We start from the raw sequence: 27,944 nt of genomic DNA on the forward strand, positions 1-27,944 counted from the left end.
CTGTAAATTTGTGGGAACGTTCCTCATTTGCTCAGGGGCGCCGGATAGGAAAGAGAACGGAATTCTCACTCTGACGACGTACTTATTTAAAATTATTCGGGAGGGGGTTGTGGCAAAATGCGTGCTTGTCACAGGTGAAAGAGTATTTAGTTGTAACTCTGGGAAGATAATCAATCGTCTAGCCCTGACAGCCCTTCCATTGTGATGTGCTGCGTACAGGTGTTGCAGAGATGGCTACCACATTTTGCAGCAGAATGGGTCCGATGCCTATGCCAGAGAATAGCATAGACATCGGAACCTGGGGGCCGAGTCTTATTTCAGCCCCCTCAAGGATCGGGAAAAATTATTTCGGAAGGCCTGTTTTCGCACCGGGCCACAAAATAGTTAAGCCCGTCCCTGAGTAGTCCGCAAGGTTTAGCACCCTTGACGGTGGATCTCAACCAGTGGATCTCAACCGGGAACCATATGCCTCCCTTGTGGTACGGGTGCCAAAATTACAAAAAAAATGCGAAAATATCCCGTGTTTACATGGTAATGTGGTGATCCTCATAGTTCGACGGTTCTGGGGAAAAAAAATTTTGCAGGGGAAAAAAATACATGGCGAAGGGCAATAAGACCAACGCAGTCGGAACTGCCGAATGATTTGTGGAGAAGGGTCGGACGGAGCAATGGCGTCCACTCAGCAGGACGCTTGTTACTTGGCCCTGTTGGCACTGGCCGAAGAGTTCCGCACGATGAATCCTCCGAATATACGCAATTGCATTCAGTGTCTGTTCGCCATATTCAACCTGAAACAGTCTCAGAAAGTCGAGGCTCGAACCCACCTCCAGTTGGGCAACATACTACTGCAGCACACCAAAAACACTGATTTGGCGCTGTCCCATTTGGAGAAAGCGGTAATTAACTGATCAATTGTTTACATTTTTTGCTTACAATTCCACGTGTTTTGATTCATATCCTATAGCGGTTAATGTCTATCTCTTCGTTATAACCACTTCGTGTGCAATTGTGATGGCCAGTTTACATGGATGTAAACAAACCGAAAAAAAGTGTGTTAATGCATTTCATCTATGTATATTCAATTTTTATAAGTTAGTAAACAAAAATTAGTATACAAATTATACTACAGTTGTTCCCTCTTCCAGCTTTTTTACCCCTCACATTTTTTAATTTAAATATATTTTTCGCCCGTTATAACGACTGATTAAATCATGGCTTCACAAATCCCAGGTGGCATTGGCGACTAAAAAATTGATATCGGCGCCTAAATTTTTTTATATCTAATTACTAGCTCGGGCAAAAGAAATATGCCTGACTCCTAAAACGTTTGGCACCTAGAGTTTTTTTTAAAAATTTGTCAAGCCCTTGATAAAATGTGGACCATGAAATGACTCCTTACAACCAAGGGCTCTGGGAAAATGAGGCATTAGTGGCCCCGCCTCCTCAGACTAGGGACGAAAATGATTGGTTAGAAAACTTATGTCGTTTTAATTGTGGGTCCTGGTTGGGACAATGTGTCCTGCCCATGTTGATATCTTGGCCCAAAATGCCATTTAACCATCACTGAGTAAGTTCCCCCAGACCAAAACTTCTCGTATCTATGTGACCCCCCCCCCCAATTATTGAATCCCTAGCAAAATTATGGTGTATAAAACAATGCTGGATAAATCGTAAAATATATAAACACCACAGAAAAATTTTTACCCGAAAAAAATATTCAAAATAATTTGACGTTTTCAGGGGCACAAAATGACCCTCTTTCATGTTGGCAGATATGCTGCAAAAATTCTAAACATTTTGTACTGCTTTCGGTCTTCAATTTAGTAAGTACACATAAAATTTTAAGTGCCAATGCATATTTTTAGGTGCCATGATGACCTGGTGTCTGAGATTTGTCCAGCCGTGGTATAAGATATAAAGCACATCCTTGAGCCTCCAGACAGGGTAGGGTCCTTATGTCAGGGCTTCCTTGTGCATGAGCGGATATTTTTTTAATTTTCAGACTTCAATTTGGCGCTATTTACTAGGGTTACTGCAGAAGAATAGGAGCACCCAATGACGTTTGAGGACATCCAAAACACCTGTCATGCTTCAATGCTGGGAAGCATGTGGGGGAGGGGCATATCACTATTTTGGCCTAATTAAAAACTTATCTTAAAAGAGATAAAATATGTATATTGGGAATTAATGGTCAACTATATTCAGCTCCCACATCCTGGAGCCATGGCCCCCTAGGCTTAGATGTTTGGCTGGCCCTAATCCAGGATTTTTCACCATCTAAAGTCATTTATTGTGTAAAAAAAGTTTGACAACCTCCCTTTGTAGGGGGCCATGACTGAAATGTAAAAAGAAAAGATCAGGCGAATATAATATGAATATGTATTTCACAGTGAAAATCCTCTAATGATTCCTAAAGCAGAAAATGTCAAAATCTGTGACATGCGTCGCAGAACAATCTGAAAGGATTCTAAGAAACACGCTGAATACATTATTGTGGGAGTTTTTACTGCAGAACATTTCTAGTCAGTTGAGGGCTCATTGAGGAACAATGTAAAACATTCTGCTTTGGGAGTAACGATATTACTCTCTGGTCCCAATGGCCTTTTCATGGTGTTATTGACTATTCCCATCTATCGGGGCTTAACAAATCGAGAAAAAATCTAGGCACCAATGAAATATTTTAGGATATAAGTGTATTTCTTTTTCTCCCAGTTAGAAATTGCACATTGAGAAATTCTAGGTACCAATACCAATTTTACAGTTGCCACAGTGACCTGGGATTTGTCAAGAATGTATAACAATAAATCCACTATAACGATATGGTTATCTAGTCTGTTGAGTGTCGTTTTTTGGAAGTTTCTTTGTATTTTGTTTTGGAATACCAAATTTAGGATCTGTTTCTCTTGTATCCATGCTTTAAAAATGCAAATGATATTTTAAACACAGTAAAACCTCTCTTTTGAGGACGTCGGCAGGACAAAAAAATGTGCCCTTAAAAGATAGGGTGACCATTAATCAGGGGTTTGAAATGCATACTTTTATTATACAAGGGGAAATTATTATTTGGCTGTAAAAGAGGGGCGATCGTATCTGAGAGGTGTCTGTTAAGAGGAGTTTCACTGTATTATATTTAATCATGCATATCTCTCATACATTCTATTTTTTTTCTTTTTTTTTTCAGTGGTATATTTCACAGAATGTATCCTTTATCATCTTATGCAACTGTATTTCTTACAACACTATTGCATACACAGTAGAATATGCAAGCCACTGTTGTAGTCAAGTGGTGATAGTGTCGGACTCGCATCGTGGGGACCTGGGTTTGAACCCAACAGTTGCCATAGTGGTGGTAAGCTGAAGTTGGTTTTCTATGGTTCCCAGTTTCGAGGCGAGAATGCAAGCTGATCTCCCCTGTTAAATAAGTCTCGCCACAGAGAGCAACAGACCCTTCAATGGTACAAATCTTCAATCATTATGCTTCACTCATAGTTGAAGAAATAGATGGCAGCACTATAGCAATAATTACACAAACTTCATGTTAGGTTCACAAGACGGATACGCATATTCTAACATGTACCAATTCATTAGAAGTTCCTCAGAGAGATACGGACAAGGTGCATGTGTGGTTTCATGGTAGTAGTAGTAGAATATGCATGCACAAATTGTCCATCAGGCCAATTTGTCCCATTTAAGAATTTAATCTGGCCAATGAAGCAATTTCGAAAATTTGGCAATTACAGCGGATCCCACTTATAACGTTTTTCCACTTAACTTAGTATGACTGTGGTCCCAATTCTTATTAATTCTCATTGAGATTTCCAGTTTAAAGCGTTTTCTCGTTTAGAACATTTTTCATAGCAGTTTTTGGGATCGACTATTTTTAAGTACACTTAAAGATCTGTGATTGAATGTCATATGTGTTTGGACTCCTACAGAAAATAGGATTGTATAATGCAGAGCTTGAGAAATCAAAAATATATTTAGGTGCCAGCTTCATTTTTTAAGAGGCAAGCAATGGTTTTGCTCAAGAAAAATAGTCCCAAGTCATTTTCTTTTGACTTTTCTGGGACTTCATGAATTATATCCATGTTAAAAGATGTGCTGTAGGGAAATCGAAAAAATTATCATCTTTGGACTACTTTTTAGCAATCACATTTACAAAATTTGAGAGGCGGTAATAACTTTTGGTACTTGAGTACTATCTGTGCCAGGTTAGAATTTTTTTTGGTGTGAAAAGAAAAAAAAATCGCACACGCAGACAACATCGTTTCTTCTGAAACAATGACTACCTGTTCATAAGGGTTTTGCCACATGAATGAATGCCAGAAGTTTGCCACTGGACTTATCCCGTTGCTAAGATCTCTTCCAGCCCATCTTCATGGCAGAGTACTGGGGGGTGGGGGGGGGGGGGGGTTGACCTGCAGAGAACTTTGGATTATACTGTGATGCATGTGAGGACGAATTATTGATTATATATTATATAAAAGGTGCAGTATTGTTTGTTTGTTATTCAGCTTGACTTATTAAATGTAGATAAGTAGTTTCGATGATGTTAAGTTTGAAGCTGCGAGTGTACTTGCTGATCTATATGAAAAAAAGGTAAGTTTTTTTTTCTCTGATGTATTGAAAATGTAATTAGAATGTGTTTTTTTTCCACTCACAAAAATATTGTTTTTCCCCTTATGCATCGATTATTTAATTCATTCATATTTTTATCTTTGCATTAAAGAATCAGATGCATCTGGCAAAAAATATCCTGAGCAAAGCGGTGGAAATTTCTCAGCAGTCACCATTTTGGCACTGCCGTTTGTTATTTCAGCTTGCTGTAAGTGTGTCAAAAGTTTTTCTTTCAAAAGGCTAATATTTATGTACAAGTTTATCTTAATCTATATATGTGTTATAGCACCAGAGAGGCACCCACAGTGAGTAGGCATAAAGTGTGAGTGTGGGGGGAGAAGCTCACTGTTCCCACTTTCGAACAGCTTCAGAGCGAATGTTTTGTGCAAAAAAAAAATGTCTTATTACTCCAGTCTTAAATCACTTTTCGATACATGTAGCCATTTTGATTGCTAGCTGTGAATAAAACAAAGCGGTTAAACACTTAGATGAATAATTAGCACCATCTATTTACTTGTGTGTAAGCAACTGCTTGTGCTTTATTGGGCAATTGACAAGAACGAAAATTGATATCACATTGAAAAGAAGAAATTCCACCAATTTAGATTGCACTGAGCTTATACTGGTGTGTCTAATAATTTTCAATGTGTGTATTTATGTTGTAGAAATTATTTCTCTTGCTTTTTGTTAAATCTTATGCTTATGTATAGAAATTTATTTTTTCAGCATTTTCATGCAAGCGAAAAAGAATATTCAGCAGCATGTAATTTATTGGGTGTTGGTGCCGAGTATGCTCACATTTCTGGAGCACAATATACACGCATCCTTTTCTTACTTAGCAAAGGAATGGTGAGTTTTCACTGATTTTCTCCCTTTTATGTGTCAATTCATGTGTCAAATCCTCGTGAGGGGGATTCAAACATTTCCATGAGTTAAATTGCATTTCTTCCCTGATTAATTTGTTAATTGCTAATCATTTGAAAATTAACCTAACTTCAATCAGGAAGTTTTTGGTTTTTGTTTGGCACATAGAGAACTTAGTTAAAAACTTTGAACCTTTGATGACATTTTTTACGATAACCTCATGAAATGTATAGTGGGTTCTTGTGTGAATTTCAACGTAGCTCTATTAACAATAACTGTGCATTTCAAATATGTTTTTGACACACAAATATATTTTGACCCACGATTTAATAAAAGTCCTTGGGAATATATTTGTGTTAATCTCTCACCCTGCATATAACAATTTTCCTCGATTTAACGAATGAAAATGTTGGTCTTATTTCATTGGTTAAATTTAGGGTTCAACTGTATTGTGAGCTTAAAATCATGTAAATGACTGAACATTACTTGAAAATATGATTTTAATTAAGATTTACTAAAAATAAAACGAGCCATCGCATTGAATATTGCACCACAATGTCTTATCGTGGCCAGACATAAACATCAAGTGTTGTTGCCACCTACCTAAGGTAGCCAAAACTATTAGTAGTTTATTATCACAAAAATATTAGTAGTGGTTGTTATTGTTCATAGTATTTGTTCTGTCACCTACAGTATGTGTGAAATTCTTCTGAAAATCATTCACTCAAGTTTTACTAAATTTTTCAATACTGGGAATAGTTATTCAAGCTTACCCCCCCTTCCACCTTCACAGCTCTTGATGATTGACAGAAAACTTCAGGAAGTTCACCAAGTTCTAACACTGGCAGGACAGCTTGTCGAAGCGTGGCAGGGAAGCACAGCTCAGAAAGAAGCCCTGAAAGTATTCTTCCTTGTCCTTCAAGTCTGCCATTATCTGACTGCTGGACAGGTAACACATTCTTCACAGTGTATTTACATGTGCTTTTTTTTTTTTTTACATTTTATTTTGCAATTTTTGATAGATCATTGTAGCCATTCCTTGTGATCAAAAATGTATGAGAGCAAGATATTTCAGCCTAGAGTAGATAGAAAAAAATATATTCAAGTAATTTTTCCTTTCAATGCTTCATTTGCAACCCTATCAGCGGCCTTTGTTTTTTTCAAATTTTTTTGCATTATTTTCTTCTCTCCCTCATTATGGTTTGACATAAGTTAAAAAAAATACAACACTATACCATTCCATGTACAGGGTGCATAAGAAAGTCCCTTTATCCTGGAATAGAAATGGGAACTGTTGATCCTAGGAACATACTTACAATTATAAATAGAAATATAAGTCTACAACAGTCAAATTGCCCAATGAGGTGGCTGAGAAAAAGATGCCCATAACAAATATGGATGCCATATATTTCTTTACAAAAAGTATTCACACACAATTAATGTGTAGACCTCAGATACATCATTCATATTGCGTATATTTATTATAATAAAAAAATTAACTTTATAGACATCCTGTACTAAAAATATCTAATTAGAAAGTTGTTCTGTCTCTCTTGAGCCCAACAAAAAGAACTTTTACCTTTTAATGTGCAATATTTGCTGAGATATTTGAATTCCAAAATCACCCAAGATGAGGAAAAGGACCTTATAAACTAATGAACAAGTTTATTATGCTGTTCTTTCCATTCTTTTCAGCAAATTTTTAAATTGAAATATCTCAGTGAATATTGCATTTAGAAACGTGGAACTTTTTTGTTTTCCTCAAGAAAGACGGGACACCAACTTTCCAATTGCGTTTTTGAGGACAGGTACGTAAAAAAAAGTTAATTTTTATATTTTAATAACTACTCAACCCCATGCAATATGAATGACATATCTGAAATCTACACATCATTTGGATACTTTTGTTAATTGGAAGTGTGCCTCTAGGATCAATGGTTCACCAGTAAATTATAGCCAAAGGACTTAAGGTATCACTCTGTATACTGGTGAAGTTTCTATATATTTGTGGTTTTTTTTCCTATGTTTATTTTGTTTTCTGAATAGTTATGTTGTGTTCCAATGTATTGTATTGTATTATATGTGTATTAAATGAGCAATTTCAGAGAAAACCATAGCCAATTCAGCTTTTTTATAGTTAAATTAGTGTTCAACTCACCAAATTACACAAGAAATGGTTATTTTTGTTTTGGATGAGATGATGCAGAAACTGTGTCAAGAATTGTTGTTCAGTGAAGTTGTCGTTTTTTCTGTTGTAGAGGAATTTTTTAAAAATTATTTCTGATGATAACTTTCTATAAGCCTGTTTATTTTCATGTACTTACTATGTAATTTAATGTTAATTAAAAGATCTGTTTTAGTGTTTGTGAATGTATATCATGGTGAAATAAGAAAATGTGTGTGAACTTGATTTTTTTTGTCAATTAAAATGTTTGTTTGACTTTTTGAATAGGTGAAAAGCGTTAAACCTTGTTTGAAGCAGCTCCAACAGGGCATTCAGACAATTACATCTCTTCACACAGATGAAGGTAAGGGCTCACTTTATTTTTCACATTTGAAAGAACTTTATTTTTTGGCTTATAATTTGCAGATTGTCCACATCTAAAAATTGGAAATTTGCAGAGTGTAGCCTATTTATCTTCTAATTTTGCATGTACTATAAAACATTTGGTTTAGTGGGATGTAAGAAAATCCTAGAAGTTTTGATGACAAAGGGTTACAATTCCCCAAAGCAGAATATTCCAAATCTTCTATGTATGTGACAGAACAATCAGTGTTATTGCAGAACAATCTGGAAGAATTTTAAGAGAAATGTGGTAAACACTATTTTGGGAATTTTTACTGCAGAAAGCGCGTTCACACACACACTTCCAGTCAGCCGAGTGCTCGTGGAAGAACAATGCAAAACAATCTGCTTTACGATATAGCATACGAGGGGTGAGAGGTAATACCTTGTGATTTCTTAGATATCTTTCCCTGCACATTACAAATACAACGCCACAACAGGCAAAATGCCCAACGAGAAGGCTGAGAAACAGATGCACATACATATATAATAAGTTGTTCATACATTTTAAAACTGTCGTTAACATTCATCAATATGTCAAAAGCATATGCTGGGAGAGTGATTGGTGTCTAATCAACTTTGATTTTTCTTTTTCAGAATTTATGTTAGCAATTTATATTAAATTGTGACTAAAAATTTTTTTCCCTCTCCTTAGAAGTTGTACCAACTAATCCTGGTGACATGTTTCAGTGGATGCCAAAGGAGCATATGTGTGTTCTGGTCTATCTGGTATGTGTTTCTGGGCTATTTAATGTTATAAATGAGGCATGTAAACGTCCATCTTAAATTTTTACTTTGAGATAAATGATTGTTAAAAATATTCAACTACAATATATTATTTATTTAGAAGACACCAACGAATAAAGCAAATACACAAAAAATAATAAAAGTCCTAATGCATTTCAACACCAATGGGTGCCGTCTTCAGAGGAAAAATTTAACCACTAGTTTCGCTGACCGAGTTTCCCATTTGGGTTGAATACCAAATCTTCACGCTCGGTTGCTCAGCGGAAGAAGTACGTCTGTTCACTTCAAACGTCGTGGTCAGAATGAAGCTGTGAGCCTGCGTGAGATACTAATGCAGCGTCCTGATTGGACCTTTGCGGAATAGTGCTATCTGATTGGTCCATTCGAATTTTCTTGTAATTCCCGCTCAAAATGAATTTAAGCCATGGCGTTGCGATCGGGGGTGTAGATTTATTATCGTTCACTAGTATATTTTTGAAGGCCCGAATATATGTGCCTTCGTATAAATCTAGATCAACTGTGGACTTGACTTTGTGAAAAACTCTCGCTTCTTGAAATTTGAATTTGTGGCCTTCTTGCCAACAGTGAGCGGCGATGGTCGATTTTTCACATTCCTGATTCTTAACACTAAGAATCACTAGTGAATGATAATAAATCTACACCCCCAATCGCAACACCATGGCTTAAATTCATTTTGAGCGGGAATTACAAGAAAATTCGAATGGACCAATCGGATAGCACTATTCCGCAAAGGTCCAATCAGGACGCTGCATTAGTATCTCACGCAGGCTCACAGCTTCATTCTGACCACGACGTTTGAAGTGAACAGACGTACTTCTTCCGCTGAGCAACCGAGTGTGAAGATTTGGTATTCAACCCAAGTGGGAAACTCGGTCAGCGAAACTAGTGGTTAAATTTTTCCTCTGAAGACGGCACCCATTGGTGTTGAAATGCATTCGGACTTTTATTATTTTTTGTATATTTGCCTTATTCGTTGGTGTCTTCTAAATATTCTTGGGCAAAGTGGATCAACTCTTCTACAATATATTATATAGTAAAATATTTCAATCACACCAAGTTGCTTTATTCTGTAGACTTGAATTCATTCAACTCTACATAATGCACTGCATAGTGATGGAAATTATAGATAGTTCAGTTTGGTTGAATTTTTGTCAATAAGAGAGCTCTCTTTCCTCCTACATAGTCATGCAAATTGATAACAATTACTTTTAGGGGTAAAAATGAGTCTTCTTCAACCTTAGTTTCAAAATATGTGAAAAGAGAAAAACTTCTGGTGAAAAATATTGATAGCATAAACCGAAGTGTCCTGATAACTATAAACAAAAATTTTCCCATGTTTGTATTTAATATTGGTCCGTTCTGTACTTAGAAAAAGTGATAACAATATCTGAATAATAACATCTGTGATTCCCTAAAGCAGAATATGCCAAAATCGGCAACATATGTCGCCGAACAATTAGTGCTACCACAGAACGATCTGTAAGAATTTTAAGAGAAAGTGTAGAAAATGCTATTATGGAGATTTTTACCGCAGAATATTTCCAGTCAACCTAGGGCTTGTTGCAGAACAATGCAAAACATTCTGCTTTGGGGCATGATTTTGATAAGCGGTGTGTACTGTAATATTCTTTCTTGGTTGCATGATTTTTTTCATTGTATTTTACACTCAGTGGCCAAAAAATTACGAACACCTCTCACTCAAAATTTGACTCGTCTGTCAGCACATGTAATAAACCAGATTAGCTGATAAAAATCATTCTCTTTGTCAGAAGCACCAATTAATGTTTCAATTTGCCTTTTCATGAGGAAAACAAGATTTGAGTGACTGAATGTGGCAGGATTGTGTGCACCAGAAGGGGCGGTTCCAGTATCTCTGAAGCCGCTACATTTTTTGGTTTTTCATTTTTTCAACAGTATCTCAAGGCTTCAAAGAATGGCAGCTAAGCCAAAAAAGTTCGAGCAGAATAGGTAGGTAGAAATCGTTTGTGACAAAAGAGGTACCAGGCAACTGTGCACCAGAAGGGGCAGTTCCTGAAGCCGCCGCTGTGGTGGTCGAGTGGTCATAGTGATGGACTGCAGGGGGACCCAGGTTCGAGCCCCACCGTCACCACAGTGGTGGTCGGCTGAAGTTGGGTTTCTGTGGTTCCCAACTTCAAGGCACAAATACGAGCCGATCTCCCCGTTAAAAAGTCTCGCCACAGAGAGCAACAGTCCTACAAACAGTACAAATATTCAGTCATTACACTTCACTCACTTCACTTCTGAGATATAGATGGCAGCACTAAAAAACCATACACAACACTAGATACGCACTCAGACTGTTAGGTACACATACTTACACTTCAGGCACAACTCACTAGGTAGTAAATTGCCCATGGCGATAGACCTGAGTTGTGTTCGGCTTGAAAAAAAAAAATATATCTCTGAAGCCGCTAACCTTTTTGGTTTTTCTTGTACCTCAAGTCTTCAAAGAATGGCAGCTAAGCCAAAAAAGTTCGAGCAGAATAGGTGGGCGGAAATCGTTTGTGACAAAAGAGGTACCAGGCAACTGACGCACATTGTGTGCAGCAACAGAAGAGCTGCAATTCAACAAATTGCAGCGTAATGCAACTCGGATCATTGCAAAGCATATTGGTACACTCTACCAGAGGGATCTTAAAACTATTTAATTCGTTTTGATAGCCTGCAGCCAACAAGAGTCCCTTTTGATTTTGCTGAAAAACCATAGAAAATAGCTTTTGTGGGTTAGAGAAAAACAAAATTAGACATTTGATGAGTGGAAGAAGGTGGTCTGGTCTAACGAGTCAAGATTTCTTCTCCATGACGTTGATGGCAGGACCCATGTGTGGTGCAAGCAGCACGAAGCCATGGATGTGGCCACTGGGTGTAATTTATATTTGAAATATCATTTAATTGTTAAAATTTTTTGTAAGAGTAAATCGTATGTTTTCGCCATTTTACATATGTTTTTTTTTCTTCAAAGGTTACTGTGCTGCATTCTATGCAAGCTGGTTATATGGACAAAGCGCAGAAATACACTGACAAAGCTCTGATGCAGATTGAAAAATTAAAAAGTGAGTAAATTCATTATTTCATAAAGTGATGTTGCACAGTCAGTGGTGTATATTTTAATTCATGAATTACATTCTTACAATTGGTTTTTTTTATTGAAATTTTAGTGATAGACAGCCATCCCATTCTTCATTCATTTCAACTCCTCCTTCTCGAACATATAGCCATGTGTCGATTGGTTATGGGTAACAAAACCTTGGCAATCCAAGAGGTAAGTTTATTTGATAGTTATTTATTGTACTAACCAAGTGAATTAGCAATGATATAATTTATCGTGTGTCAGTTGAATTAATTTCAAGCATGTTTAGAATAATATATTTGTAAAGCTGGCAGTTTTCCTTCCTGATTTCATTATTTTAAAGGTAATTTTTCTTGATTTTACTTTTGGAATAATTTGTCCAAAAATTGACGTTAATAACTTTTAATTTCAAAATAAATAACTCAGAGGGAAAAGTATCAATTAGCAATCGATGGGTTACTTCTAAAACAATAATGGATGCATCAGATTTTAATAGCTTCAAAATTTTCATATTTTATTTTTAACACTTATGAGTGCAATTTTCAGCTGTATTGGTAAAAGTTTTTTTATCGTCTTTTATTAAGGGCAGCACTATCGTGATATTTCAACCCTGTTGCCCTTTTCTCTCTCATCAGCACACAAAGAGAAGAGAAGGAAAAAGGATGTAACTTGAAACCATTTCTTTCATCTCATTCTTAAAATGTGGAAAACAGTATTCCATGTTCAACTTTCTGCGGCTGAAAAACGGGTTTCACATTCTAGTCAGATGTGGTTGAACTGATATCTCGGTACCCTGATTGCGATGTGCTAAAATAAATAATTATTAACCTATAATGCTTTAAATTTTCTTTGTTTCATTCCATTTGTCATATCATATGTTTAACTTTTTAGGCATCACATGCACTTCAGATTTGTCGGCAAGAACCCAGGTTATTTGTGCGGCATCGCCCACAAATAAATGCATTATTGGTATGTATTTTTCTCACATTCTTTCTCTCTGTAGGATTGCTTGTGTGTATGTGTTTGATTGATAGATCAATGGATAAGAATGAATCTGATGGGAGAGAAAAATTTCATTACAAATTCTTCAGTAGTTTCTGTATGAAGTGTGTAATGTCTAAAACAGTGCTTGTATGAAAAAAGGGTCTGTATGTATGTTAGATAGCACCACTTTTTTGTCATGTTCTGAGACTTCATGTTGTTGCAGACTGGATTTTATAAGCTCCCTCCCAAAATTTCATAATAAATTTTATGTATCATCATTAACTATTTTCAATCCATTTGCTGGATGAAGATAAGATCTGTTCCAAAAATTTTTATGTATACTCTCGGTCTTGAAAAAAAGAAAGCACTAAGAAGAAAACTTTGGATTCAACCAAAACTTGCGTGTATAATTGCGTGTCATAGTACATAGTAAATTGTGTAAATTATCACAATATCAGAATGAAAGTCATTTATAGCGGAGAACAGCTCAGTGACACCAAAAAAAAAAAAAAAAAAGAATAGGACCCAGTTGAGCTGCCTCTAGGGTAGATATGAGAAAAGATACCTGCTGGATACCCAGTTATTGGTCATAAAAACAAGACATATTGTTGATATAAATTTCCTAGACATATCATTGAGTAGTTATGGCTTACTGTATCAGGGCTAGACATCATGCCTGTTATAACTGATGGCTCTCCAGCGCAGGGCCGTCATTTCAACTTTTTCCGGAGGGGGGGGGGAAACAAAGAACATGTAGTCAATGTATATATATATACCATTTTTAGTGTATTTTCAAAAGCCGGGGGGGGGGGTAAATGACTGGCCTGCTTGCCAGACCACCACACCTACAGTTGGGGCCATATGTCTTTTTTTTTAAAGAATAGGTAATATTCATCCGATGACCACACCAAGGTGCCGTTGGTGAACACGACTGCTGTCTGCCATCAAATAGAATTGCAATTCATTGCAGAAGATTATACATTACTATTCTGCAGCTGTCTGGGTTTGTCCCTCCTGATGCTACTGCAAACCAGGGTTGGTAAAAAAACCAAAAAACCGTGTTTTTTTGGTTTAAACCGGTTTTTTTTTTGTTTTAAATAGTATTAACATTAAAAACAATAAAATATCTGAAAAATCATTCAAACTTCCAATAATTAACTAAAATAAAATGTTTATTAATGTAATTAACACTATTCCCATGCTAATTAATCAATAAATATTTATTACATTTTAACAAAAACCAACTTTTGTCATTTAATTATTTTTTGCTCAACTCGATGGATTACTGTGTGTTTGAAAATTCTTTTAATGTTATTATTAATCATATAATATATAAAGGTTTTTCTCCAGTTACTTTCAGTATACTTAATTAGGAAGCTATTTTGCAAAAAGTAATAAAAATTAGGTGAATATAATGTATTTAATGAAGCATAAATAATGCAGATTAATTAGCAATGATTTACGATATACAGGGTGATTATAACTAAGGTTCTGATTTCAAAACACTGTCAAAAAAGAACGATTGTCAGAATGACTTGAAAATTGACATGAATATTCCTGAAAAAATGTAATTTTATTTGGTAGAGGGGAAAAAATACTTAAAAATGTAAAATTAATGACATCATCCAACATGTGGGAAATTTGCCCGCAGAATGGAAACAATAGACAGTCATGGCAGAATGATACCTTAATTATAACATTTCATGATTTCATAATTCATGGAAACATCACAAAAAACGAAGTACTTGAACAAATAACTACAACTTACTTAAGAAATGATAAATATGTTGTCCACCGCGTGTTCTGGCTATGAGGTTGAAAGCACAAAAATTCTTGTTCAACAACAGAATCGGAGTATGCCATGGTCATAATGTGGATGTGCTTGCAATTCAGCTTTATTAAACCACTTAATCTGACCACTGTTTATAACATTTTGAGGTACCCCCACAGCCAGAAGTTGCAAGGGTTAAGGTGCATCCTGTCAAAATGGGTCTTCAGCTGCTGCTTTGCTGGTATTGCAATGTGCATCTTGATTGAAGTTCTATCCACACACTGATGCTGTGGAAGTGCCGAAATGATGTGGTTGCACAAAATAGATTATACTGCTGGCCAAGTACAGCATCTTCTACTTGCACATTTTGCACTAGAAACTTCCATTGCTTCAGGAGTATCCATGTAAATTTTCAAGTCATTCTGATCAGTACTTATTGTATAGTTTTGGAATCAAAACTTAAATTATAATCACCCTGTATATAGCTGATTATTTTTCATAAATATGTTACTACTATACAGTAGAACCTTGATTAACTGGGCTTAACAGTGTGTGTGTGAAAGTATAAAAAAAACAACTATTGAATATTAAGACACGGAGATACATGTACAGTAGGAGATGTGCTACTTCTTATGGGAAAGAAAATGAAAATGTATGTGAGGTAATGTAACAACTAGTACACTAGTCTTTGTCCTTTAAGGACAGCTGGTGTCTTTATTAGATTATAGGACCACCTACCCCTAGCATGATGGTGTCACTACTGTAGCTGCTTCTTTGTGTAGGGAAAAAGAAACCCTGTGAGATAATACACCACTACATTTAGGTGTGTGATGCAATCCTTATTCATGAATTTGCTAAAGATAGAGCATCAGAATGTAACCAAAGGTTAGAAAATGTTGTAAGAATGAGAAATTTTGGTTTTTATATATAACTTTAAATGACTAAGATACTTCATATGAAAAATATATATATATTCTGGCCACTTTTATGAGACTTTTTAAAAAAAACCACTTATAAAATCTTATGTCCTTTAAAGATATACCATGAGAATGTACCCCAAGGATATAAAATGTGGTAAAAATGAAACATTTTGGCTAATAATGAACCAATATGATATTTTCAAGGAAAAAAAATGATATTTAGGCAACTTTTATTTGATTTTTTGAAAAAAACCAAAAACCACTTGGTTAAAACCAAACAACCCTGTTACAAACGGAGTGCAACAGAAGTTTCCTTGACAAATACTGTATTTACGATTGGATGGTTGATGCAGTCATTGTTTCTACTGCTCGGTCTTCCCTACAAATTGAGCTATCCTCTCTACTGTTGAGAGACCTAAGGAGCCCAGAGACCGTTAAACACCTTTACGTGCCTTCACACATCCACTGCCTCCAGCATATCCTAATAGCTTGGACAGAGCAGTCAAGTTGAGAGCAAAATGTTATGTCCACCCTGCTTGGCTCAATTCAGTGATGCTATCTCGTTCAAAGTCCCATAATTGTGTAAGAGGTCAAATGTGTCGTAGAGACATCTTCAGCAATTAACAATGTTTTATCAAGCAAAAACGGGTTCATTTCAAGAAAGTAGTCTCTGAGGCCGTTGTGAACCCTTTGGTTGCGGGAATATTTGCATAATACTTTTGCAGCCCTAGTTATTTGCATAACTACATGTAATATAACTGCATGTCAATTTTCGGAGTGATTTGACTATTCTTTCTTGGTGCATTATTTTTTTTACCTGGAGTATACTTTAGTACTTAGTAATTTACACAGTGCATTTTTAATTGATGATTTTTTTTTATGCACAGTGTTTTTAAATGTTTTATTATAATCATTGCAGGGTCTGTATGCAATGTCCATGAATTGCATGGAAGCTGCTGAAGCACAGTTCAGCACCGTTGTGAGGGTTTGTATTAATTTTTCTCCTTTTTTTCATACAACTTTGAGTGCATTTTAATTTCAAGAATATGATTTTTACTTACAATTATTTTTCTTAAATATTATTTGGAAAGAAAAAGATTCTAGTTATAAAATATTATTGACTTGAAATGTGGAAAAACCTCATATGTATTTACTTATTTTAAATTGAAAATTTCTATCATTAATAGAGCAATTCAACTGGTGAATTGAGAATTTTAGCTAGTTTGAATTTAGCTATAGTCTACTTGAGAAGCAAGCGAGAGCATGAACTGGTGGAGCTGTTAGCTAGGTTGAACCCAGAGACTTTGCCCTTAGTGTAAGAATGAGGATCTTAAAAAAATTTGTATATTTGAGAAGTTTTGTGCATAAAGTAAGGAACAACTCTCTTTTAAATGTGAAATTTGTTTTCTCCCTCATTAATGTTCACTTCGTATTGTTCTTTAATAGGTCACACAGTCTGAGGGCTGCTGCATATTATGTTCATGGGCTGAATGCATTCTTTCAGGCTCGATACAATGATGCAAAGTGAGTTGATGTTGCACATAAAATAACGATTTTGTATTTTGTTGTGTTTTAAACATGTTAGAAAAATTTGTGTCTATCATTATTGTTTGCTGTATAAATTTTATTTTTAACTACCTAAACAATGAAGTGAGGAATGTGCTGTGATTGTGTGACTCTACTGCTTTTTACAACATATGTGTGAGTCTCCTTCCTGCGCACGAGCAAATAAGTATGGCACAGTGCTATTTATAACATGTAGAGTAAACACAACACAAATTACAATTTTGCATGTTCATTCACTTCATATTTTATTTTTCAGATTTTTGTCAAATTATCCACTTTGATATTGAGTTTGTTCCTTTTTCTGTTCTTTATTCCCTCTTATCCCTAGAATACTAACTCTATGTCTCAGAAACGTAGACGTATAGGCAGTTAACATGCAGTTTTATCTGTTTTTATTTTAGTTTGTATTCTAGGGTTAAATACATATCATTTCTTCTTGCAACAATACACCTTGGGTATATTGCACTCGTTACTCTGGATAGTATATTGATACTCGTAAAAACAACCATGTGTTATTGCATTCTTCTGGGCAACTAATATGATAAGTCCCAATTGTTTTCTTATTTACTTTTATCCAATATAGCAACCTACAAATACCATTCAATCCGATACAGCAGCAATTTTTAACTGGTGCTCTGCATGCACTCCCGGCTCTGCATGCACTCCCCAGGGGCTCCACGGTCACTCGAGTAAAATAAAAGTAAATCTGAAGAAGAAAAAATCATAAATATTTTAAATAACAAAAATAAATCATTAACTTTGATGAATAAATAAAAAATAGGCCATTGGGGACTCCGTCATAAAAATTATATACCAGAAAGGGCTTCGCGAGTCAAAAAAGGTTGAGAACTACCGCAATACAACATCCACACTCAGCTCTGCCCATTTTTATATGCAAAGACATGTACAAAATCCATGTTTTTTCTCCAACATTGTGTCTGATCTTTACTGTTGATATTGGAGAATTCTGTGCACAGTTGCATGTAATTAATTATTAAACTTTTATCATAATCTTCGAACCTGATGCATGTTCACTGCAATTACTTGCATTATAAGAAAATGAATAATCTAATTTTTTATACCATCCCAATATTAATTCATTTAAAAAGCTTGTTTTTGTTGTAATGTTCGCTACAACGACCTCCCAATATAACGTCTGTTTTCTGTGGCATAAGAAGGTGGGAGAGGGTCATTAGAATAAATATCAACTATTAATAAAATCAACTATATATGATAGTTATCATATTTATTATATCACTATTATATCAACTATAATAAATCACAACTATTATATTTTCATTTATCATATTTTATTGTGAGTAATGAACATTTGCTGCTTAACGGCCACGGTAGCCCAGGTCGATAAAATACTCGCCTAAAGTAGCAAAGGATGTTTAGAGGTGTCACGAGTCTGATACCCGGTTTGTCCTTGTCAGAAAAACTTTCCTGATCCTGTACAACAGAAATGGCGACATGACCGCAAAAAAAATTGCTACCGCAGGGAGTCCCCATTGAGGGATTAGTGCACCAACCTCTCGATGAGTATAAAAAACGAGCCTGCCGTTCAGAATCTGAAATAAATTGTAGGTCCCGGCCTAATTAGCCCTTGTGTGCAGAAAATGACTGTGGTGTGACAAAAATGATCAACGATTTGCTGCTTAACATGTGGGGATAGGAGATATTATAAAAAGCATTCTTTAGCCCTTCAAGCTAAAATACCCTGTATAATTAAATTAGTAGTTATTTGTTAAAGCCAGGAGACTGAGTTTAGCAGTGGTAGAGGAGAGGAAAATAATTTTTTACCGTAGAAAATATCATATTCTTACAAAAATTATGGAAATAGTTCTTATTTACCATTTATTATGTCATTTTCAACCTGCAAATAGTGCAAACAGTTATTATCTTATGTAGAAATGAAATTAACACATTCCTCTGTAAATCTTGCCAAACTGGCAACAAATGCTATAATTTGTAGAAAGAAAAGAAAATATCTTTCCAGAAGCTTCCAGACTTTGCCTAGACTGCATTAAAGCACTGTCATAGCAGAACTAAGGAGTAGTTTAGTTGCGAGAAGATACACTCAAACCCTTGTGTGCTTAGTCAAATCTCTGCTTATGAATATGTGTACATAGCTGTTCTGTAAAATAAATGTGTTGTCCTTCAAATTGCTTCGTGCTTTGCCATCTTGAGTGCTTGTGAGAGAGACTATCCGGAACAATATAAATTTTTAGGTAATAAAAGTGATACTATATAATATTATGTACAAGATATTATTTTATAAACCTGATAAATTTAAAATTAATTCAACAATTAGTTTAAAATAACTTGCAGATTAGTTTAAAAGTTTGAATTTTTTCATTAAATATCTGTGAAACCAGCGATTCTATTTAAACCGCCAGGCTTCAGGGGTTAAAGTTTGTAAGAAAAACAGCAATTGCATTGTGAAATGCTGATGGATTTTTTTTTAAATTTCTACTACAGGCGTTATCTTAGAGAAACCCTGAAGATGGCAAATGCTGAAGATCTAAATCGATTGACATCTTGTTCACTTGTTTTGCTTGGTCACATATTCTTCTCTTTAGGAAACAGCAGGGTAAGTACCACAAGCACATTGTAAGAATTATGTAATAAGCTGGTTTTTTTCTTTTTTAAAATTTCGATAACTTGTGATAAGATTAAGAATTTAAGGTTGAAACAAGAAATTTGACATATCTCAAAACCAATCTGGCAAAACAATGATTTATGAGCTAACTAACGATTAGCTCATATTAACCCTTTAAGTGGCAATGATGAGATGTCTCGACTCCATAAAAGCCTTTTATTTTAGATAAGCCCAGATATTTTGAAAAAATGATTTCACATAGAAAAACTTTTCCTCGTACCTTTTAGTTTGCCACTGCTAAAAACCAGAAGAAAACCTGTTTAATTTAAAAGGATATGACATTATCAAGGGGGTGGTAGTGATTTCTAATTGTCATTTAAAGGGTTAAAATCAGAGTTGCCAGGTGCTAGAAAATTTTCCATCCGAAAGCATCTTCAATAGTAGAACAAAATATACAAATTTGTGCTGCTATTTAGGAAACAACACACAAACTTCAGTTTTACGGTAATCTAGTCTCCTAAAAGCTGTGGCTTAGTTTTATAATTTTTCTTTTAGTCAGAAACCTTCTTTCCCCTCCTCAGGGAAAAAAGTTTTTTTTGCTGAATCGATTTATTTTTGGGAAAGTTGAAGTTCGGCTAGAAATATGGTGTACAATATTCTCTCCTAGGCCATTATCATAAGGACTTACCCGGCACCTCAGAGAAAAATTTGTATCATAATCTCACTGAATGCTCTTTTTTTCTTTTCAAGATAAAGTTTATGCACGCTATCCATGAACCATAGAGGGTGCAATGTACAAACATGCTTTTTTCAAACAAAGGGTATGATTGTGTCCGGCGGAGACGTGATGACTTTTCTTTCCGAGTTCACCTCAGCATAATATCCGGAAAATCACTGTTTCCTTGATATCTTTGCTGAGAAAAAGCCATCTATCTCTCTCTAAACCGTCCCATCCGGGGGACATTTCCTGAAGTTAAGAGAGGCTACTAATGTCTATAATTCAGTGCCTCACGCCACAGTGCGTGAAATAAGGAAGGCAGGGTCATGTCTCCAGTGGTGTAGAGGGTAGCATGCTTGCCCTGTATGCAAGAGGGCATGGGTTCGGGTCCCGGCGGAGACGTGATGACTTTTCTTTCCGAGTTCCCCTCAGCAAAATGTCCGGAAAATCACTGTTTCCTTGAAAGGGTATGATGTCCTGCAGAACAAGAGAACAGCTTCATACTAAATTCTTCCCATTGATTTACCACCCTGACTGATTCCAACCCCTCTTTGAAACATCAAAGTTAGTTCTCAGAAAACAAGGAACTAGTCTTTTGTTATCAACCTTACCAAAAGAAAACCTACATAGAAACTGACGACATGATGATTACTGGAAGAAAACTCGTTCCCCATCAAAACAGGTTCAACAAGATCCTCAGAGCTAGTAAAAACTAAATCCAAAATAGCAGTATTCCGAGTGGATTCTGATACATGCTGATAAAAAAAATTATGGAGCACTAACTTAAAGTCTCTTTCATACTGATCTCTAGCTGAAAGTTACCCCCAATCAATACCCAGGTAATTGAAATCCCCTAGTGTGACAGCCATCTTACTCTTACAAATACAAATACAACGCCACAACAGGCAAAATGCCCAACGAGGTGGCTGATAAAAAGATGCCCATAAAAATATGGATGTCATATGTTTCAAAAATACAGCAACCCAATTAAAAATGCAATTAACACAAATTACAAACAATATATACACATGATAAAATATTATACAATGCCCATAAAGAATACTTATGGTTGTCTTATTCTAAGAATGGATAGCTTCTCGATTTACCCCAACATGTTTATCGTATTTCTTTTTAAACGTGTCAATTGTGTTACAATTTACTACCTCCGGGGGTAAGCTATTCCATTTATTAACAACCCTATTGGAGAAAAATTCCCTGCGACACCATAACCTTGCATTGTCCCTCACCAATCGATACTGGTGTCCCCTTGTAAAAACAGTCGATTGGCGGTGTACTAAAAGTTCATGGTCCATCCTATCCATCCCATTGAAAATTTTGAACACTTCGATCATATCTCCTCGACACCTGCGTTCATCCAATGTAAACATATTCAAAAAATGAAGTCTTTCTTCATAACTCAAGCCCTGTGTGCCAATAAGGACACGCGTAGCTCTTCTCTGCACCCCTTCAACCAAGTCTATGTCCCTCTGTAGGTATGGTCTCCAAAACCTTACAGCATACTCCAGTCCAGGACGAACTAAGCCTCGAAAAAGCGGAAGAATGACTTTAGGAGAACGCGAAGAGACCTTTTTGAAAATGAGACCAAGCATTCTATTCGCTTTTTTGACAACCGCTGAACAATGTTCAGAAAACTTAAGTCGCTCGTCAATGAGAATTCCCAAATCGGTGACTCTTACACATGTAGGAAGTTTCATCATGAAATTTGGCAATGTAGTTTGGATCCCTATTTGGTGGATTGTAACAAACCCCACAAAATAAGTTTATGATGCCTTTGGTTTTCAAGCTCAACCCATATAGTTTCAACATCACTTCTCTGCATGTTACACTCTCTAGCCTTCAAACATGATTTCACGTATAACAACACTCCACCCCCTTTTCTATCAGATCGATTTCTCAAAAAAGTTTCGTATCCTGAGATGTGTAAGAAAGATTCATCCCCATCGTTTTCTCAAGATTCTGTAATGGCTATAAGATCCAGGCCTTCCACAACTATCATAGTTTCTAAATAGCCTTTCTTATTACCAAAGCTCCTGGCATTAATTAGCACACATTTTAATTTGTCTTGTGATTTAGTGTCAATTGAGAAGCCATCTAAGTCAGAGGTGGGTAATTTCCCATCAGTACTGTTGTGATTATCATTAACTAACCCGTATTCCTGATTACGTGGTCTGGGAGTAAAACTTAACTTAAGACTATCGTAAACCTCCCATACCCCCTCCTATTTAGATGGATCCCATCCGAACGAAGCCACATATCCGTAAATGCAGGGAGCTCCAAGAACGTGACCCCAAGTGAGGAACAAATGTCCTTCAGGCCTATATTGAATTGGTGGATCCTACTCCTATACTCCCTACTACCCCTTGGCATCACTGGAATCACTGCCACATCTGAACCCCCTCCCTAGCGGATAATAGTAAATCCCGGTACTCTGATAGACTCACTAATATTCACTCCTATCTGATTTGTCCCCACCTACAGAATCGTCCGCAAGGGCAACTTTCGGCAATGAAAACATCTTGAACGTTGCCAATCTTCCCCCCAGCAGATAACAGCGTTCGAAACCCTGAAAATCCCTACACACTCTGTTCTCAAGTTCTCTAACCATAGAATCCCTAATGGTTAAACCCTTATCACTATCCCCCTCTGCCTCATCCATCACCACCCATTCGCCCTCTAAACTGTCGTTGTTTGTGGAGATTGCTTCTTCATCAACAGGTGGCTCGATGAGAAGTGGCTCTGTTATAACCGGGCCCCCTCTAGAATCCTAACTTTTTCACGTAACGCTTCGACCTTGAGTTCCAACCTTGCCCTATCCAAGCACCATTTACAATTGAAACTATCAGCTACTTTAACATGACTAGATCAGGGAAACCTCCCGTCGCAAGCTTTACACAACACTAGTCAAGGTCGAAGCATACTAAAACTAGATAATACTTAAAAAATAGGAAAATGAGAAATGTTAACAAGAAATTAAAATAACGTAAAATACATTACAATGTGAAATATACGTAAGAGATTGTACGAAAAAATAAAATGCTCAACACTAAATCTCGAAGAGAAAATGTATATGTGTATAAAGAATACAACATACTCTATAAAAGTATTGAGCTACAAAGTACAATTTATACTTATTAGAATTAGCTAACTATCTCTAATCACTAACATTAAAACAAGAGGCCCAAATGGAAACAAAAATTGAGAGTACCCGGGAAAAAGTATGCACTTGTTTTCTAACACAAACGTCCAAAAAACCCACAAATTTATATCAAAGAAGTGGGAGAAAACACAAACCTGGCAAAAATACGATGAAAATGAAATGAAAGTGAAAAAATAATTGAAGTTGATCGGAAATACACAATGAAAATTAAAAAAATTGAGAGCAATAAAAAAAAAACCATTTATCTCGAAAATCCAACGATGTGCAGTTCAAAAAATCCGGTGAAAAAATCAAACTATAGAGTAAACTAAACACACAATGTAGAAAAATAAAGAAAACACAGCAGAATATGGACCCAAAAATGGTAAACACGCTAAGAAAAACACAAATGAAATACACAATGGCATACTGACGTGACAGATAATTCTTCAGTAATCCCTGGCAACGATTCTGGATAAAACTGCTGCTATAGGTGGATGAGAGAGCGCGATAAAAGCACGTCAGATCCCAACCGCAGTGATGAGAATGAAAAAGTCTAGTTTTCCTGTTGTTGGGTTTGAACCCATGTACCCTGAACTCTTCCCATCTCTGACTCCATGCCTTACCAACCCACCACAACAGCACGTTTTCATAACAAAATTATTTATTAGTTTGTTTTTATAATTGTAAAAAAAAACAATGTTTTTGGAGCTTGTTGGGACGTCGTGGGCTGCCACCAGTTCCTTCGGGAGCCGCACACAGCCTGTGGGCTTTGAGTTTGACATCCTTGATCTAGAGCATAGTTTTCCAAACTTTTTGTTCCATCGCCCCCTTCTTCAGAATTTTTTTCCCTCTCATCTCCCCCCTACTCCAGCGAGCCCGTAGGATCCTATGTTAAACCTGTAGCTTTTATCGCCCCCCCCGGACCATTCCACCGCCCACTTTGGGAAACACTGATCTAGAGTGATAATTGCATCCAAAATTAAGTTGGACATTTTCTTCTAAAATCATTTGCTTTTAGCAGCTATACTTAGCTGTGAGGTTTTGTGAAGTCATTAATCTTAAGTTATATTTGTATTGTAGGAGAGTATGAATATGGTCACTCCCGCTATGCAGCTTGCTAGCAAAATACCAGATGTTCATGTTCAGCTATGGGCCTCAGCTCTTCTAAAAGGTATGTTTACACATGATGTATTTGTGGAATTTTTTTTTTCAAGTAATGCACATAATGGTTTGGAATTATGCTTTTGTAGTGTAATTGTTAATCAAAAGTTGTGTAATAAAAATTTTGAAGGGCCTGTAGCAAGAGGGAGCTAGCACTATTTTTACTACTTTTTAGAAAATTAAAAAAACATATATACATGGAGCTACCCTTCCTTTTCCCAGTGATATAATAGTGTTAACTTCATCTATTGAGAAACAGGAACTGCTGGAGTTACCTTTATCTTGCACCAGAAGAAGAAAAGATTTTTTAGAAGAAAGTGGGTGGACTTAACTCACAAGTGCGAAAAATAGAGCCAACACCCCTTTCTTGCTGCAAGCCCTTCAATTGTGATTCAGTGAAAGCTAATGCACCCTATATTTTGAAGTTTCTAATGCAGTAATACACCTTGCCCTAGATCTGTTTGAAATATCAAGCTTACATATGCGCTATCTTTGAACAAAAGTGTGATGTCAGTATTATCCCTACAGCAAATCATTGCTCCCTATCCCATTTTCCCCAAAAATTTCTAAGACATCATATGTTGTGGCAACCCTTTTAATGGTTCAAAGAAGGATGGCTAGCCTGTTCTCATTTATAGGTGCCTTACCTTGCCCTACAAGATCGATTTGTTCCTGTAAGTTACTCATATCATTAAAATCTTGTATCCTGAACTTTCCCCGTATAAAAAATGGAGACCCATTTGTTCTTCCCACCCAATCTTAGACCTAATGTTTAAAGTGATATCTTAGGCCTAAATATTTTCAATTAACGCGAAAATACATGGATGGAATAGTTACACTTCCTAATCAACAGATAGCACTGAATATTATAATTGACAAACTTTAGCACCACCTGTCGATAATAAATATAACTATTTTGGCAATAAAATTTTTGACATTTAATAAAATCCTTTCTTTATGTGCAGAACTTTATTTTCTATGCTTGTCAAATTATGGAATTTTTACTTGTTTTTATAACTTTGTGATCTTTTTATTGGTGGTCTCAATTCAAGTTGAGACTTGTGGAGTACTGGTGGCTAATTCAAGTGTATTATTAATTGGTGAATTCATGAACATCCGTGGGATTATTTTTTCTGAATTTTTTAAATGTACAATACTGTCAACTTCAAAGAGAGAAACTATTAGCATAAACTCAAAAAAATCATCAACATTTCAAAAAATATCTGCATGTTGTTGTATATTATCTTGTTTTCTAAATAAATTTCCAAAATTTTCACATACCAATCAAAAACTGTATATTCATGCTATATTATATTTCAATTATGTGAGGCATAAGCTTATTTATTCCATGACAATCTCAATAATGCATGTATGACATTGCTACGTAATCTATTTCAACACCTCCCTATAACATACACTTCGGTTATTACACACTTCTCAAATCACCTAGGGCTATGTTATAACCAAACTCGACTGTATTTACATCTAACACAATGCCAAAGGAGGGGGAAAAAAGTAATGCTTGTGGTTTCCCTTTCAAGCACGCTCCCAAGTACTGAGCAAAATTACGACTTTCTACTTCAAAAAGTGTAAATTACCTAGATTTTGCGAAAAAGTAGTAAAAAAATCAATTTCAGCATTTATTCGTCAAAGTTGGCAAATTTCGCATTTATCATGGTTATTTCGTAAATACGAAATTTACATATCCCTAACTATCTGTTAATTTAAAAATCTTTTGGAGTGTTAGTGACCCAAAATTTCTGTGGAAGAAATCCTTGTGCCTCTCCAAAGACCGATTCTGTGTATACACCCCTGATTTTCGCAATGCGAAACGGTTATGACTGCATAGCCGCTAGTTGACAAAACTGTGGAGATTCAAGGTAGAGTTTTTACGGATTTAGTTATTCCCCCCAACAATTCCGGAATTTTTTACAATTTGAACGGTTCCAGAGTCTTTTTCAGAAAATATGTATTCATAATCTTATAGGAACGAAGTGAATTTGCTTGTTATGTCGTGTAGACGCTGTCTTTGAATGCTGGCAGATAGCAGCGAAAGTACTGTAATTTCCGGTATGTAACCTGGGAAGAACTATCTGAAACTGGAAAATTCAGTATATGGCCATTATTCAGGGTCGGCTAGATATCTCGTTATATTATTCTTCGGTAACCCCGGGTTACATCAATATACTGTAATATAGTTCAGTAAAATGCTTTATTTGTACTTCAAAGTATTAAAACTACTTTTAAGGTCACATGATCATGACAGACAGTAGAAAGAGCAGGGAAAAGAAATAAACAGAAAAGTGTGGGAGGTTTTTCTGTATTTTTTTTCTTCTTAGAGCTAGGAAATAAAGTGAACCAACTTTTTATGCATCTTTTTTCAAAATTCCAGGTATTCGATGCACTATAGCATGTCAGCAGCACCTCTGCTGTATTTGTTCCAATAGTTTTGAACGAGTGATTTTTCAGGATTTGATTTATAAAGTGCATATACATTTTATGGGAAATTCATTCCCAAAGAAATTAATTATTTAACTTGTATGTGTGTACACTATTTTAAATGAAAATATATATCTATGTTTTAGATCTCTATCGATTGTGTGGGGATCCTTTGAGAGAGCAAGAAGCTATTCAGACCCACAGCTCATTCTCGCAATTACTCCTGAAAGACCATTTCGCAGCATCACAATTACCAGAGCACAGTTTAATACAGGTAAAATTCTACACAGATTATCATGTGCCACATATTACCCCTTAAAGTTAGGCCCATTTTTTTAAACATCTTGTGCAATATGTGAATTGTGAATCATGTAATGACACATTTTTTCTTTGTTGTATTTCAGTGGATTGAAGGTGACCCACCTCCACTTCCACCACAACCCCAAACACCAGCAACATCTCTCATATAAAAAAAATCAGCGAAAGACTGAAATTGAAAATAAAAGATTATAGTGACTGAAGAAGGGGTCATGAAGAAATTCAAGCACATTTTCAGATTTTGTGCCTTCTCATGTCAAGCATCTTTGCTTGCTGTAGAAACTGAATTGAAACCAATGTACAGTCTTTTAAACTCATTCACAGACACACAGGCTTTTATTACATGTACTATTATGAATTCAAATGCAACATTACATGTTTGAGATTGAAATTTCTTAA

General features: G+C 35.8%; 1 protein-coding gene across 1 annotated transcript; it reads left to right on the top strand.

The window, feature by feature from the left end:
- Positions 1-644: 644 nt before the first annotated feature.
- Positions 645-27,832, top strand: Mau2 (Mau2 sister chromatid cohesion factor). The gene is made up of 18 exons (XM_089248125.1): positions 645-896; positions 3,182-3,199; positions 4,534-4,599; positions 4,730-4,825; positions 5,344-5,466; positions 6,275-6,430; positions 7,934-8,009; positions 8,703-8,776; positions 11,799-11,889; positions 11,995-12,098; positions 12,798-12,875; positions 16,501-16,566; positions 16,769-16,896; positions 17,028-17,105; positions 19,629-19,740; positions 24,708-24,798; positions 27,374-27,501; positions 27,632-27,832. The coding sequence occupies exons 1-18, from the start codon at positions 669-671 to the stop codon at positions 27,695-27,697; spliced, it is 1,779 nt and encodes a 592-aa protein (XP_089104251.1). The 5' UTR covers positions 645-668; the 3' UTR covers positions 27,698-27,832.
- The last annotated feature ends 112 nt before the right edge of the window (positions 27,833-27,944 follow it).

The sequence above is a fragment of the Pholcus phalangioides genome, unplaced genomic scaffold (genome assembly GCF_987345545.1).
Source record: "Pholcus phalangioides strain wild (caught in Gottingen) unplaced genomic scaffold, Ppha-v1.0 ptg000019l_1, whole genome shotgun sequence".
NCBI lineage: Eukaryota > Metazoa > Arthropoda > Arachnida > Araneae > Pholcidae > Pholcus > Pholcus phalangioides.

What these genes read in the sequence shown, in the direction of transcription:
- Mau2 (XM_089248125.1), top strand. Translation starts at nt 669, where the DNA reads ATGGCGTCCACTCAGCAGGACGCTTGTTACTTGGCCCTGTTGGCACTG. An exon ending in TGTGTGTTCTGGTCTATCTG is followed by an intron (nt 8,777 to 11,798) that starts GTATGTGTTTCT and finishes TTTTCTTCAAAG; the next exon opens with GTTACTGTGCTGCATTCTAT. An exon ending in GCTCGATACAATGATGCAAA is followed by an intron (nt 17,106 to 19,628) that starts GTGAGTTGATGT and finishes TTTCTACTACAG; the next exon opens with GCGTTATCTTAGAGAAACCC.